Source organism: Crocodylus siamensis, chromosome 3 (genome assembly GCF_052110815.1).
Source record: "Crocodylus siamensis isolate JL-2025a chromosome 3, ASM5211081v1, whole genome shotgun sequence".
NCBI lineage: Eukaryota > Metazoa > Chordata > Crocodylia > Crocodylidae > Crocodylus > Crocodylus siamensis.
The window spans coordinates 13223941-13239448 of NC_143397.1; the positions used below are offsets into that span (position 1 = coordinate 13223941).

At 47.4% G+C, this 15508-nt stretch overlaps 1 protein-coding gene across 6 annotated transcripts in view; it reads left to right on the top strand.

Moving 5' to 3' along the window:
- The window catches only part of CTIF (cap binding complex dependent translation initiation factor), a 331892-nt gene that overhangs the window by 133376 nt on the left and 183008 nt on the right, over positions 1-15508 (top strand). For all 6 annotated transcript variants that reach the window (XM_090037762.1, XM_090037761.1, XM_090037763.1 and 3 more), the window contains one exon: positions 2681-2756. In XM_090037762.1, coding sequence (XP_089893888.1) covers positions 2681-2756 — 76 coding nt within the window. The remainder of the gene's footprint in view (positions 1-2680; positions 2757-15508) is intronic.

Here is a 15508-nt window from a genome sequence, read left to right on the forward strand (position 1 = left end):
GGTCTAGAAGTCACCCAGGGCGTGGAGAAGCAATGGAGATCTGAAGGAGCACACAGAGTCTCTGTGTAGGGGAGCTGGGAGGCCAGAAACCAGGAGATCCATCTGTCAGAGATCTGGAGGGTTGAGCAGAGTTGCAGGGTCAGAAGGCCAGCTGGGTCAGGTACCCAAAGGATTAATCCAGGAGGTGGGTTAAAGAGCTGAAGGGTCAGGCCAAACTTGGGTAGTCGGAGAATCTGTCAGAGAGCCAGCAAAGGCACAAGCCAAAGGCAGAGTGGTCTGGGTACAAAGTGGATCCCCGTCAAACACTTCCTCTTTCAGGCCAGGGATTTTTATAGGAAGTCTGGTGCCACTCTGGTGCCGGGGAGTGGACCAATGCCTAGGCCCAGGTCAAAGGGTCCAACCACCTGGGTCCCGCCTGGATGCTCAACTGGAGACATGGTGGACCAAGATGGGTGGCCATGCCAGGAAGGCTGAGGCCCTGGGTTTAAGGCCATGGCCTGACAATACCCTGTAAAGGAAAGGGCTTTATACCCTATTTTCATTAATGTGTATAGATACAAGTCCATGTAAATGGAAGAAGGCAGGGATGAAGAATGTAAAAAAACAGCTGGACATCAAACATATTGACATGGCGTTATAATGGCTGTGCGACATCCTAACGCTCTGTAAGGAGGAGAGGCTGAAACTTTTACTTTTTTGCAGTCACGGACTCCAAATATGTTTCTTTATGAAAGCTCCATGAAATGTAACTTCCTCACAAAGGAGGTGTTTTCACAAACCTGTCGGTAGGCAAGAGGGAATACACTGTGTGGCAAACCTGTTTGAGCAGTGTTGTCACTCAGTAAAGCAGGTTTCATGGTTTTTTGCTTGTCCTAAGAAAAATCCCCCAAGACTCCCTTTCTGCGTGCGGGCACACACACACATACGCACACACACCAATATAAATAACAAATGCAAAAGCAATAATAAGTAACAATGGACAGTTTGATGATTAGTCTTTCCCAGCAGGTCTGATGGCTGGCTCTCATAAGGGTAGCATAGGACACAATTCTGCAGTTCACAGTATTCAGGTAGACTGCTATACCCATTCAGAGTCCTGTTGACTGTATTGGGACTTCACTCAGGTACAGCAGTCTTCCCACATGCCATCAGTTGCTGGGTTTAGGCTTTGCTTCCTTAACTCAAGGGATTAATGTTACCCTATTAGGGAGGGACGTTGCAAGCATCGGTCTGCTTTGCTTAAGGGTAAGAGTATGTCTAAATTGCAGACTCCAGTGCTGTAAAGCATTGCCCATCTACTTGCATGGAGCTCTATGAAGGCTGGCATACCTTGCTGAGCTCCATACTGACCCAGCTATATGATCCCAGTCCCAAGTTAGCTGGGGTATCTGTATGCTGTACTACGTCCTAAGACTAAGATCTGCTTTCAGGTTAGGTGGTCCAAGGCGTGGCTGCAGCAAGAGCAGCTCTTCTGCCTGAGGTCTGCATTCATCTAGGATGTGTTACAGCCAAGCTAACTCCCCCTGCTGCCTCAAGGCATCATCTCCCACCCCCCGGAAGAGTGCCCTGACTATCAAGCTCTTGACTGTTGTAGGGCACGAAGGTAGTCTCCACTCCTACTGTTGCAGCTGTTCCACTTTGCAAAAGGGAATTTAAGATAAATTGGAAGAGAAGGAGCAAGTTACTATAGTCTAGTGGTTGAGGCACTCCCTGGGGAGGTTTCATTAAGATGGTTTATGCATTTTGTCCAGTGGCTGCCACTTGTAAAATACATAAATAATCCTTGGAGCAAGGTACTGGGTGCCACAAAGCCCACATCTCTTTATGGGTCTATCTCGGGGTGTCAAACTCTTCTGGCTCCATGCACTGAATGAGTGGCATGTGGTCTGTCTGCAGGCCAGATCAAGCCCACAGACTCCCTATCCTTCCCCTTCTCCCCCTCCTCCTTCTCCAGCTAGTCTGGAGCCCCAGCCATGCACCATGGGGATGCCCCATATGGGTCTGATCAGAGCCATGGGGCAGCACTGCGGGCTGGAAGGCAGGCCATGGGCCAGATCCAGCCTGTGAGCCATACGTTTGACACCCCTGGTCTAGCCCTAAGCTCGCTAGCTGTAGCTGATTCTAAACTTCTTACAGAGACCAGCCACTGGAGGGAGACGAAGATCCTCATGATCTTTTGGGTTGGAAAGCCAAAACCCTTTCCAGTGAGTGAACAAGGATTTAAGAAAACTGTGGAGGCAACCCTGGTGGAAGAGTAGCCTCAGTCACTATGCTAGTGCTGTGCATCTGGACCTGGGAGTCCAGGCTGAGAGTTGTGGGTTTTTTCACCCCCTTCTTTACCTAGACCCAAGCATCTGGTGGATTGTAGAGGTTGCACTGAACTGCTATTGCAAATTTTAAGTCAGGTGTGGGTAATGTTGTTCTGACCTACATTTATATAGAAAGTGGACACTCAAGAAGAGGTAAAGATGTTGGATGGGCAAATCTCCCATTTGTACTTGCCCCAAAGATTGTCCCCACTTACATGCGTGTGCCTGTGTATGTGTGCACGGGTTTATGTGTGTACCCCCACCAGTCCTCCCATTCAAGGCAGGAAACTACCCCTCCTCCTTTTTTGTGCTGTGGCAGAAGTTTAACTGTGGAAACTTTAAGTGACCTTCTTGTTTCATTTTTGTTTTAGGCTTGGGAAAGGGAAGTATGAGGATGGAGACGGGATCAACCTGAACGACATCGAGAAGGTCCTTCCAGTCTGGCAGGTATGTGTCAGAAGCATTGCCTATCCATGCTGTGGCTGCTGTGTTATTAGTCTCCATATGTTAGCATGAATCAGGAAGGTGGACTCCCTCTTTCCTTTAACTGTACATGATGAGAGGTTTAGCAGGCTAGTCAAATGCAAAGCATACTGTTGTGTAACAGCAGCCTCACTAGGGCAACCACCTAGCTGACTTAGTTCATTGGGCGGCTGACCAAATGTAAGAGCTTTGAGTCTGACACCACTTCCAGTTGAGAAACTCAAACCCAGGTTCTCCAAGGCAGGGGCCAACAGCATACAGCCCAGGGCTGAACCTGGCCCATGCCATGGAGCCAGAGGTGGGCTTTGCCTCTGCCTGTGGCCTGTCCTGGTGTTATGCAGCAAGAAGTGCACTGGAGCCAGGCAAATGGAAATTGTGCCCACATCACAGCTGCTTTTCCCTATTCCCCCACTTCCACCTTCTTGCTACAGCTCAGACACAGCTTCCAGCCGATGAAGAACTGGGCTGGGGCTGGGCAGCTTCCAGTTGCATTCACACCATAGGGGGCAGGGAGGAGAGGCAGTGGCATGGGTGCAGCTGCAAGCTGCCCAGACCTGGCCCTGGCTCAGTCTCCCACTGGCTGAAAAATCCACTCATGCCCCAGTCAGGCAGGGGCTTGGCGCTGGGGGAAGCAGTGCCTGGTCTGGGTGCACACCACTGGCCTGGTTGTTCTGACGCACAACTTTTAAAGGTTGCTGACCCCTGCTTCAAGGGGTTCAAGCACCCAGTTCCCATTGTTTAGGTGCCTGAACACCAGACACTGACTGTCCTCACCTTCTCCCACTGCCAGCTGCTCACTGCTATGGCCCAGCCACTGCTGCCACTCCCCTCAGCCCATGGCTTTACCCCGGAGTAGAGATGGGGTGGCAGGCAGTGCAGGCAGCCTGTGGGATGCAGCAGTGGCAGCTGGGTTATGGCAGTGCATGAGCAGCTGGCAGCAGGAGGTGAGGGCAGCATGTCCCCTCCCCACCTCATGCTCTTGGTATTGCGGGTGGCACAGGGGTCCTGCTGGTGGGAACAGCAACAACAAGACTCACAACCCCGCTCCACCATCCCGCTATGGGTCCTGCCTGCTAGGCCACAGAGGTGGCTCCTGCCCGTGCTGGTCAGCCCTGTGCCCACTGTGGGCACACACATCTGGAGGGGCATGTGCCCCCCTGCCTCACACACCCACACCCTGCCCCACACATGCAGGGGGCAGCGAGTCGACAGCGAGGGGCACCAGCAAGGCTGAAGGATGAGGGGCTGTGGATTCGCAGTGAAAGGCACCAGCAGGGCCAGGGGGCTGTTTTCTACTTAAACTCTTTACTAGGTCAAGATTGGCCATCCATGTTTACTGCTGGCTCCTGGTACAAAAAAGGTCGAGACTCACTGGTCTAGATCACAGGGCTTCTGCTTCCGGGGCAAGTGCCCCAGCCACTGACCTACTGAGCTAAAAGGCAAGGCAGCCCCTGCTCCTTTGGTATCTAACACCAACTAGTCATGAATTTTCTCCAGCTAAAGGTTCAGAACTTTCCCAGCATTAGACATGTCCTACACAGCCAAAGTGCAAATGACTGAGCATTTGCAGTAAGGAAGCACAGGGCAAATCCCTAACTCTGTAAGTGCCAAAAACTGCAGTTCGGCAGCTACGTAAGTGCTGCTTAGGTGCTTGAAGTAGAAATAGAGAATCTGGCCCTGAGTGGGTGGTCTAAGGTCATACAAGGGGGTGTGCAAGAGGGCTGAGCCCTGAACTCACATCTCCCAGGTTGCCCTTTAGTACCTTGTCCACAAGGCAATGCTTCCTCCCAATTGCATCTGAAATGCACCCATCTCTGGGGTGGAAAGCAGGTAGCAGCCAGGTGGAAACTACATCAATAACAACACTCACTGTATAATAGTAGAGGAGACAAAATAATGGCAAAGGATGATGGGACAAACCCTTACTCTTAAGTATACTTAAGACTCTTTGAAGTCTGTGTGAAGATAGCAAGGCTTTGGTTTGTAAGGTCAGACGTGCTTCCAACAGAGTGATAGCCAACATACTTAAGTTAGAAGAATGAAGGGCCGTATAGACTATGCCATTGTTTGAACCTCTTCACCAGGGGAGCTTGGCTCCTTTCACACGGGATGTGAAAGCCATACCCTTCATTGAAAACTATGGACCTAATTATCCCCTTTCACTGGTCTTACACCTGTTTAAATCCACTGACTTCAGTGAGGTAATCCTGATTTATACCAGGATGAAGGAGATCCTGATTTTCCTGGGTTGTGTTGAGCCTTTGATAATGGCTTTCCTTTGAGACGAGAGCATAGTCATGTGTTACTCAAGGTCCTTAATTGTCAGTCAGCCAGACTTAAGCTCCATCTTGAAGACCTAGTGAAAATGTTTAATTTGGTATTTCAACCCTGCCTGTAGGCAGATTAGTAGAATGCTCCATTTCTTTCCGAGACTTGCTTATATATTCATGTATTATCACATGCGTATATGGAAGCTAAATGCCACACAATTACTGCCATGGGTTTATCTTGTGCAATGCTGACAAGTGAAACACTTCCTGACAGCTGGCTTAATCCTGATGTATCATTGTTAACTAGATTTGAATGTAGTCATGCAGTGCTGGCAATGACTGTTTTGCTGTTTTGCATTACCTTGGTTTCAGTGAATCTCAGGGATATTCAGAAAGGTATCAGTGTGAGAGTGTTAAAAGAACCCCCTTCTTATTCCACATCCATTCATTTTTCCCAAATTGACACTATTTTTATCTCAAAGCCCCCAAAACATCTTTTCAGCTCAGAAGGGTACGAGGTCTTCCCCTGTCTCAGTGTTGAAAAATCTTACTGCTATGAAAGAGCATCATTATCCTAAAACAGTATCATTATCCAGCTTATAAAAAACCATTAATAACAACTTTTTGCTTTCTAACTGGACAGTTCCTGTCCTGTTCTCTTGCCAAAGCTTGCTAAGCGTGTGTTGACACTTCCCTGTAAGTGAGGGAACAAACCAGTAGGAGGAGAAAATTAGACCAGATGCTTGAATATGTTTCTGCTACAGTTCCATGACATACATAATATGTATATAATAGTGTGTGTGTGTATATGTCTGTGTATATGTATGTGTATGTATATGTGTGAGAGTGTGTGTGTGTATATATGTGTATATAGATGTGTGTGTATCATATATACATTAACTGGTTAAGAATTCGGAGCCATTCCTAGGCCACAGTGCATTCATTTGGAGCGCCGAGATTGGGAGAAAGGGAGCCTCCTTACCTGTTCCATGTTGCCTTGAAAATATGGTTTCCTTTTATTTGGGTTTACACCAGAAATGGGGTCTGTATCTAACTCTGTTCCTGGACGCACACGTCTTAGGGCTGAGATGGGTAGCTGATGTTTGCTGTGGGATCTACGATGGATCAAGTAGAAACTTAAGATCTGAGCCCCTTTGAACTCTTGCAGTACTCAGGGTCTTAACCAAGAGTTTTCTTGCTAGATCCCAGCTGTAGCTTTTAGAGAAAATATCTTTATTCAGTAACATCAACACTGTAATGGGGTGAATGAAGAAAATATCTTCACTGACAGTTTTTTCTGGGTAATAACTCTTGTCCCAGGCTTTGGTTTGGAAACTGAAATATTTATACCATTTTTTACTGAGAGGAGTAGGGTAGATTATGCTTTAAGTGGCACGGTGCATTCTGCCATCTTGTGGGCATGTGTATTAGGACATCTGCAAAGCAACATCTTGTTCCCAGTGATGCTGCTGGATATAAAATTTTGATCGCTGCTTTGTTTTCTGTGTTTTCAATCCAGACCCAAATTGTTTTGTTGTATTTGGTAACAACCCACCTTTGTTTCCAAGGGAATTACAGAGATGTCTGTGATATATGAAAGAATTGGGGTGAAGCAGTTTGCAGTGGGGCCTGTGCTTCTCCTCGTATTGGCACGGGGCCTCTCAGATTGGAAAGCCTCCTGAAAAGAAACAGCGACACGTGGCATGCAGTACATTGTAGGACTCTAGCTGCCCATGGGTAGTACTCAATTCACGATGACAAAGTGTAACAATTTCAGATGCATTTAAGTTGCATGGGTGCCTAAGTCTCATGAAAAGAAAAAGGGAATTAGACGGCTAAGTCACTTAGGGCTTCTTACGTGTGCTCCAGGTGTGCAGTGGGAGGGAGGAGCGGGATGCTTTAATTCGAGCCGCTCTAATTAAAGCACCCGCAGTGTCTCACGCATTCAGCATCCCATGCTTCAAAATGGTGGTGGGGGCACTTTAACTGTAGCTCGTTCAATGGGTGTGCCAAATACATGAGACGGGGAGCATGCTAATTATCACGCTCTAGAGACTCAATTAATCAAATCTGCTCCGACACACTGTAATTACAGCACATTGGAGCAGCGTCCCCGCATGACTACAGGTACCCTTACATGCTTTTGAAAATCTTACCCGAACAGACTGCTACTTGGGGTTTTTTCAAGGACATAGGGAAGGGAGAAATAACTTTTGAAGGTCAATATTCTTTGCTTGTAGTACCTGTTCCTTCTTTCATGGATTTTTGTTACAATGCTAGCACAAAGAAGCTGAGCTCAAATGCAGCAGCATCTTTTCATTATCCTCTTTAGTTTTTTTCCTGGTTGACCATGTGGTTTGACAGAGGCACAGAAGACGAATTGACAGGCATGACATTAGGTACATTTCCTCTCTCTAATCGCTTCCGAGTTAGAATATCCCAGATCACCCTTAAATTACAAGGAGGCCCCAGAGCTCTACAAATGTCAATTCAGAATCCCGGCGCCCTCTTTACAGCGAGCATTAGCAACTGAATACGCGCGTGCCTGATGTAAGATAAATACTCCTGAATGATGCTAGCCCCTTTGTGCAGATGGGAAGTCTGCGTCACAGAGGTGAGAAGATTGTCTGTGGTCACAACCCGGAAGTGGGTTGCAAAGATACAGTGAAGACCCAGTTGTTCACCTGTTTCTGGTTCACATTTTGGAATTATAAAACATAAGAGAGAAAAGTACACAAGTGGCTATGAGAAATGAAATGATACCATCATCAGCCTGTGCCTTCCCGGTTAGATGAACATCTTGCTGGGGTCGTTTGACCCCAGTACTCTTTCCTGCCATGGCAGGGGGTCGGACTTGATGATCTACTCAGGTCCCTTCCGACCCTAGAAACTATGAAACTATGAAACTATCATGGAAGACAACCTTGAAAAAAGTTCGTTGGTGTGTTGACATATCCACCGCCTCTTTTGTCTTTCTTGTGTGTCGTTCTTTCAGTGATGCTAGCTCTTGCAAAATGATCACGAGAGTTGCAATTTCTAAGTAAAATTAAGTCTGACTCATGATCCCGCGACAGAACTCTCAAATCTCGGGATTTTTTCTTCCGGTGCGTGTAGAGCCATGCCCAGCAGGGAAGTCTGTGCAGGAGAAGGGGCAGGGGGTACAGATCGAGGCCCCACAGTGAGGGAGGGAGTGGGGCAGGAGCAGGGGAGGCATGGGGGGGGCATGTGCCCCCTGGATTTCTGTGCGGGGCAGAGGTGGGCTGCCCACTGTGGGCTGGGGCTCTGCACCCTACTGCCTTTGCCTCAGGACCTGCACACTGGCCACGCTGCACGTCCCCTGCCTGCCCAGTGACAGGAGCCACAATGTGGCATCGTGCAAGGCTCCCAGGACAAAGGCGTCATGGTGCAGAGCCCTAGCCTGCAGCAGGCAGCCTGCCTGTGCCCCATGCGCAAATCCATGGGGCGCATGCCCCCCATGCCCCCCTGCAGTGTGCACAGCGGCAGGGAGCCACACTCCCCGTCAACCCCCTTGCTTCTAGACGAGCCGCCCGTGGCCCTGTCGCACGACGCACCCCAGCCCCGGGGCCCCATTCACCCCAGCCCCTACCCCTGCTCCACTCCTTCCCTCACTGTGGGGGCCTCGATCTGTCCCCCACCCACAGACTTACCTGCTGAGTGCTGTCTGCGTCTGTGCTGGGGAAGTGCTAACAGCACAACAGTCCAGCAGATGTCGTCTCAGTCATAGCAGGTAGGAATTTTTAATTTTTTTTCTAAAGCATTATCAGTTGTAGTAATATAGTTTTTGTATAAATCTCCGACGAAATAGAAGTTAAGTAAGTGACTAATGGCATATATAAATCAACAGTCAATAATACCTGTATTGGTTTATACTTCAAAAATAGCATCTCATGATTTACATTCCAAATCTCATGATTTTTAAGAGTTTGTCTCTTGATTTTTAACATAGCTGGGTTGGCAATACCATTCTTTAGACAGAAGCAAACGCTTCTTGAACATGGGTAGGTTGTATGTTGCACTGACATGACCAGTTATGTTGTTGTACAGTATTGCTAATTAAAAGTAACGAATATTTTTCTATCCTGTAGAGGGAGCATTGTCATAAACATTAGACCTCTGCTCCTCCGTGTCCCCATACCCTCCCTGCCACTCAGAATGGCTGACTGCAGAACATGTAAGGTAGTGGACAAGCCAGCATTAGGATTTTTTCATCTTAAAAACTAGCTTAGCCTGAAACCTGTAGTTATTTCAGAAAAGGGCAAACTTCAAAAAAGAGAGTGGCTTTAGAAATCTTTAATCAAGAATAGACATACCTGCACCAAAGGACCTTCTCGTCAACATGAAGCCTCTGGACTTCAAAGCAGTCTTGGACAGCGTCTGTTGGTGAAGGGTTTGGAGGTGTCACCGACATGGAAGAAGCCTAAGAGGAATCCTATTTCCATAAATGCTCTGGGAAATTTTATTGATAGCTTCAGTGGCAGCAGGTATTTTGAAAGGACACTGCAAATAGTAACTAGTGACTCAATCTCTGCCTGGGGCATTGTTATCCTTAAAGGCAGTATTTTGCAGCTTTTGTGCTAGGGAAAAAAATCAGCATGTAATGCTACTATGCATCCACAAACCAGCATATAAACATTGCAGTAATGTGTTATTTTCCATTCTTACAATCTGGAAACTATGGCACAAAGATAAAGTAATTTGCCTCACATCATGTAAGTTAGTGATAGCACTGGAATCAGATCAAAGGCATTTCTGGCTCTCATCCCTATACTGATTCTCTTTGCTTCCAAATTTAAAAGCCTCAAAGCACAGAGCTCCAATTCCAGCAGAGAGATGACATGACAATATTTTGCTGACAGTGGATGGCAGTGGATTTTTAGCCGTGTCATTGAGTGCGCGGTATATTTGTACAGACACGCTGACAGATTTTACGGAGTCACGTAACTGCACACGCTTTAAAAATAATTCTGCAAGAAGCAAATTTCCTACGGTTCCCTTTTCTCAGTAAACTGGAAGCTGCATTGTCAGTCATGGTCTAGACAAAGAGGCTTCTAAAGCAGCTGTCTCAGGAGAGTCATAAAGCAAAGACTTGCACCCAACATTAGTATTGGAAAGAAATACCCCCAATGAAGAACTATCATCTCTATTTTAGAACAGAATGGCTTGCTGACGCAAACTCCCTACAAGGAGAGATTGATACGGGCTCCCGGCCTATTGTATGTGTGTATGTCTGTCTGTGCACTTCTGTCCCTCTTCAGTGAAGGTTTCCCCCATTCGAAACACTGCAAGCGAACTTTTGAAATCTAATCTTACCTTGAAAAACTCTACTGCTGAAGAGCTGGTAGCTGCACATGCATGTTGCCGGTAGAGATCCTATGTTATTTGATAGGTGAAAGCAAAAAAATCTGTGACAGCTGTTTTGCATGGAGGGTCTGGAAGGCGTTATAAGAAGTTCCTCAATTAAGGTTGTCCCTCAATATCTTGAAAGTTTGTTGGGTGAACACTTGGACTCCTACTTCCAGGCCTTCCCAAACCATCCCTATGTGGCATTAAATCTCTCCTCATTTATTTGTTCATATACCTCTTAGAGCATGAAATGGTCCTCTGCAGAACGAAGTGGACACGGATGCCCTGAAAGTGGCATACATTAAACACAGGTCACCAAGTCCATATGCTGTCACTTAGACTGGGTTTGAATAAATAGTCATAAGATCCAGCCTGATGTACTGTGCTCCTCCCTTGCTTTCTCTTGTTTACCGTTGTCCATCTTCTTTGTTGGATTTAAAAAACAAAAGGAAAAGAAAAGCTCTGGGTGAGATGGTGTTTTTCATTAACAGTGGAGCTTTGATTAGTACAGCTGGCTGGACTGCCTTCTCCCAAACCTGTTTGCAGTGGTGGTTTGACTCGGCTGTTTTTGTAAGTCCTTTAGAATATGGGCAACCCCTGCTTAACGCTGTTTCACTTAGCGCTATTTTGCTATAACACTCATTTTAAATTGACACCTGATTTCACTTAGCGCTCAGCGAGTTTCATTATAATGCTCGTGGTCGTCATTTTGGGTCATTAAAAAGAATTGTGTTCGCCATCTTGGGTTGTCAGATACTTTCGGTTTTGCTTAATGCTCGGTTTTTCGGAAACCAATGAAGAGCGCTAAGCAGGGGTTGCCTGTATTAGGATTGCTTCACTTCCGTGCAATCAATTAATGAGCACAGCCGCCATGCAACTTCCTCCCAAGGCAGGGAGCTCTGTTGCAGGTGGCAGAGAAAGGGGGAGCTTGCACCGTTCTCTCTAGTGAATTTTAGCACGTGTGATTGGCACCAAACGAATAGCCTTTGCATCCCTGGAAGAGGACAGCAGTGGGAGTGCGAGTCTTCATCACTCTATAGACCTCAACCCTAACATGGAGATGAGTCTCCATCATTCATCTAACCCTTGACCTCTCTGCAGAGGCTGCCAGTTGAGATTGCACTGTTGTGATGGTGAGTTTGGGGACGTGGTCTCCAGTCCAGTGGCGCTGGCTGGAGAGCTCCAAAATCATATGGTGTGAAGCTGCAAAGCCGCTTGGTGGTAATAACAGCATGCCATTGAAGTAGTTAGCTAAGGCCTGTACTTGGATTTCCCTAGCTGAGGTAACTGGTGTTAGTGGTAGGATTTCTAGTGTAGATCACGTGCAGTTGTCATGTTAATCTCTATGCTATCCAGACTGGTGCTACACAACACAGTGGTTAAAAGCACCTGGATTCCTGGCCGTGCTAAGTCATTCACCCTGCTGCCTCGTCCCTGTGATCCCATTGCCAGAGGGGAAAAGTCTGTATGTTAGCCTCTCTCCCAAGCAACGCAGTTGCCATCTAAGAGGCAGATGATGGATTGGGCACAGAGGTACTTGGAGCTGATAGACGATGCTCTTGAAAATGTCATTGTTATTTTATTAGCCTTATCAGTCCAGCGTCGGGTGCTGCTGAAGCCTTGAGACCCAGCTGTTTGGTACAGTGCCCATTACTTGGAGTAGTTCCCCTGGCACCTTCCCCATTGTTCCTTTGGGTTTCCAAATCACTTAATTGCATCTCTGCTTGCTGTTTGCAATGCTGCAAACTCTCTAGCCCACCCATGCCCCTACCCCTTCAAAACTGGATTTTTCCAGAGGATATATCCTGGCTGTCTCTGGTTGCTAAGCAACTATCTGCCATTCAGCACTCTCTGGCAAGCGAGCAAGCATGCTTCACCCTGTTGAGCCAGTAATTACCATCAGCAATCCCGTCCAGCATTGCAGCCAGCGCCCACTTTGCACCTGCCTAAGAGGTCAGGTGGAAGAGAGGCAGGCCCTAGGATGGGAGGGTCATGCTGCTGCAGAGCCCAGTGACTTGGACCCACGTGTCCATAGGTGTCACGATGCACGACTGTCGGTGTGGGCAGGGAGTCCAGCCTCTGGCACGTGAGCTAAAGGCATAATCGTATTAGCTGTCTAATAGGCTCTAAACCTCACTGGAGACGGCTGCTAGGGGCAAGTGTGATCACGTGTGCTGAGCTAGATCCGGGCTTAGTGGCTGGGGGTTGCATTAGTAGGGGCTATGCTCCCCACCTTTACCTTGTTGGCTATGGGCAGCGTCCACGCCCCCCTCCACCCCCCTCCCAGCTCCTTAGCATTGTGCTCCCCGCTGCCCTGGCACTGCTGCGAGGCTGCTCCACATCCTCCTTGCTGCAATCCCCTGGGGTGGGGGCAGGAAGCAAAAGCCAAAGAAGGGAGCAGGAGTGCAGAGCTCTTGGCCGCAGGATCAGCCAGAATGAAGAAGGGAACAGCAACCAGGGAGCAGCATTTGCACATCCTTGAGCTAGATGATTACTGTATGGGCACATACGTTCCTCCCAAACGTCTAGTGTGCAGGGATTGTAAATCTGCCATAGGTCGTTCATGGCTCTGAACTCATTGTCATCGGTCGCGGCTGTGACAGCGTTCCTAAACGATGGAGAAGGAGCATCAGAGCATCACTAAGATCTGTTCCAAGCATGGTAAATGTGTTTTGGGCAACGTCTGCATGCTGGTTTGTGTTCTAACTTAGAAAGGAGGAAAAAGAGAGAAAAAATATTTGCTATCTTGCCAAACTGAAATTGGTGTAAGCACGTGCATCTCTTCTGTAATCACTACAGCAGTCCCCTCCCATGTCCGTTGATCATTTTGTTTCCTCCAAGCAGGTCAGCACATAATAGTATGTAACTCGGGAATATATTGCTCCTCTCAAGTATCTGGCAATTGTTCAGGTTGCAAATGGGACACTGTTACTAAATGGATCACTGAGGCAATCCAATGTGGTACCATCCAGGTTGCTAGTAGAAATACTCTTCCAGTGCTCTATCTCCCTACCCTTGGCACCAAAATCATATTCGTTTTCCCACCCACGACATGAACAGACAAGCAGTTGTATCATTTTAAAGAAGGTGAGTGTTACTGCTTCTCAGAGTGCATCCACTGCAATTGTTCGGTCTGTCCACACTTACCCCACAGTAAGATAAACTGGTAATTTAGTCCAGCTGCATTCAGAGCTATGACTAAAGCCCCCCCGATTCAGCAGTAGGCAAGGGCCGAGTGGGGGATGTAAACAGCAGCAGCAGTAATCACCGGGTGCTGGAGCTACACTGACACAGCAGCACCAGCAGCTGCGACATCCAGCCCCAGAGGCCAAATCCAGCTACAGAGGTGCGTTCTCTAGTCTAAGGAGTCTGCAGGCTGGATGACCCACCCCTGCAGATTGGATCTGGCCCATGGACCATATGTTTGACACCCCTGGTTTGCACTTACTGTAAAATTTGTGGTAGCATAAGATCGATGTAGCTATGATGGTCCAGAAATTATGCAAGAGGCAAGGATTTTTTAGGATGGTATCTTTTATTGGGCCAATTATGTAGCTGGGATAAGGTTAGACAAGCTTTCAAATGCAAGACATCCTTGCCTATAAAACTGATGCTAGTTTATGTACCCACTGAATTTAATCCACTGCATTTTCGTGTGTGCCATTTTTCAGAGATGCCATTTCAATGTAACAGGCTAGCTTCCCATATCCCAAGGGTCTTTGCAGTACATAACCACTAAAACTGCTGTGGAAAGTCCCTGTCTGGAAGCCAAGGTTCACTTGCAGATAGGTCACAAGGTGCCTCATGGGAAGACCATATTGAAGCTCCACTGTTGAGTGAAATGAGCTTGGTCTTTTTGTCCTGTGGCTTGCAGTTAGGTGTGATCTTTTCACAACCTCTTCTATAGGCCGTTCACCTTAATTGATAATGGCAGTCTCTTTGGGAGATGCAGAAGGCTGAGTGAATGCATTGATTTAATCACCTCTGACCCTCTTTAATGAAACAGTCACTCCCAAGATAGAAGTAAGGTCACTTGCAAGGAAAGGCGGAAGATACTTGCACTATTGTTGTCTTTGAGACATTGGAAAGAAGTCAAGGATGAGTTTGGTTTGCAGGGCACAGAGTTCATTAGCCTTTATGAACTTGAGTGTTTTTTTACAAGACAGCGAAAACAAAGGCAGAGTGCGTGACCTAATGTCACTGTTGCCTATCAGGGATGCAGAGAATGGCTGACCCTATTTTGCAAATTAGAGCGGCATCTTTTCCATGCTGTGGGCAGGCTTTAAGATCACTTGCAAACCTACAGCATGCTGGAGAAGGACGGGGAGGAAAAGGCTGGCTGAGTTTTCACCCCAAATTTCCAGAAAGCTTTTACAAGCCCTGATCTCACACTGCCGCCGTATAAATGTTGCTCATAATAAGTGTGAACACTGACACGTTTTTCCTGAGCGTTGCAGCTGTGTTAGAAAAGAGCGATTATTATTGAACTTGGCAAATCCAGGACATCGTCAACACGGCCACTTCCAGAAACCTCAGGGAAAAGACCGATCCATCTGACAGGCCACGTCTCATTGTCAGAGTTCAGAATAGAGGGGATCACATTTCTCCGAGCCAGCCTTGTCTGCTGTCAGCCAGCTTGTACAAAGTGCTTGAGATGGGTTGTGCTTGTCCTACATTTTTAAGGGTTTCTTCACAAACAAATAAGCAAGTGTGTGTGTAAAGGAGGGAATCTCTGGAATCTAAATCTAACAATTTTAGATTCCAGACCTCAGGGCGGTCCTGAAAACATCCGACTTTGCATTGTCCCAGTCCTCTCTCTGCTCTTCAGATGGTTTAGGAAACCAGGAACAAAATGTTCTTACCACCTCCAAATTTATCCCAAGTTTCATAGAGGTTTGAATCTTTCAGAGCAAATGATGGGGCCTCCGAGTCACTCTCTTTCTTCCCGCAGCAGGTCAAGGTGTTGATGCTCAGTGAGAACTGCACCCGGACTGTTTTGAGGATCCAGATTTTTTGAGGCACCATTGTGCAATCTGGGACATCTCTGGTGACATGCCGAGGCAACTGGAGCTGTAGACCCCG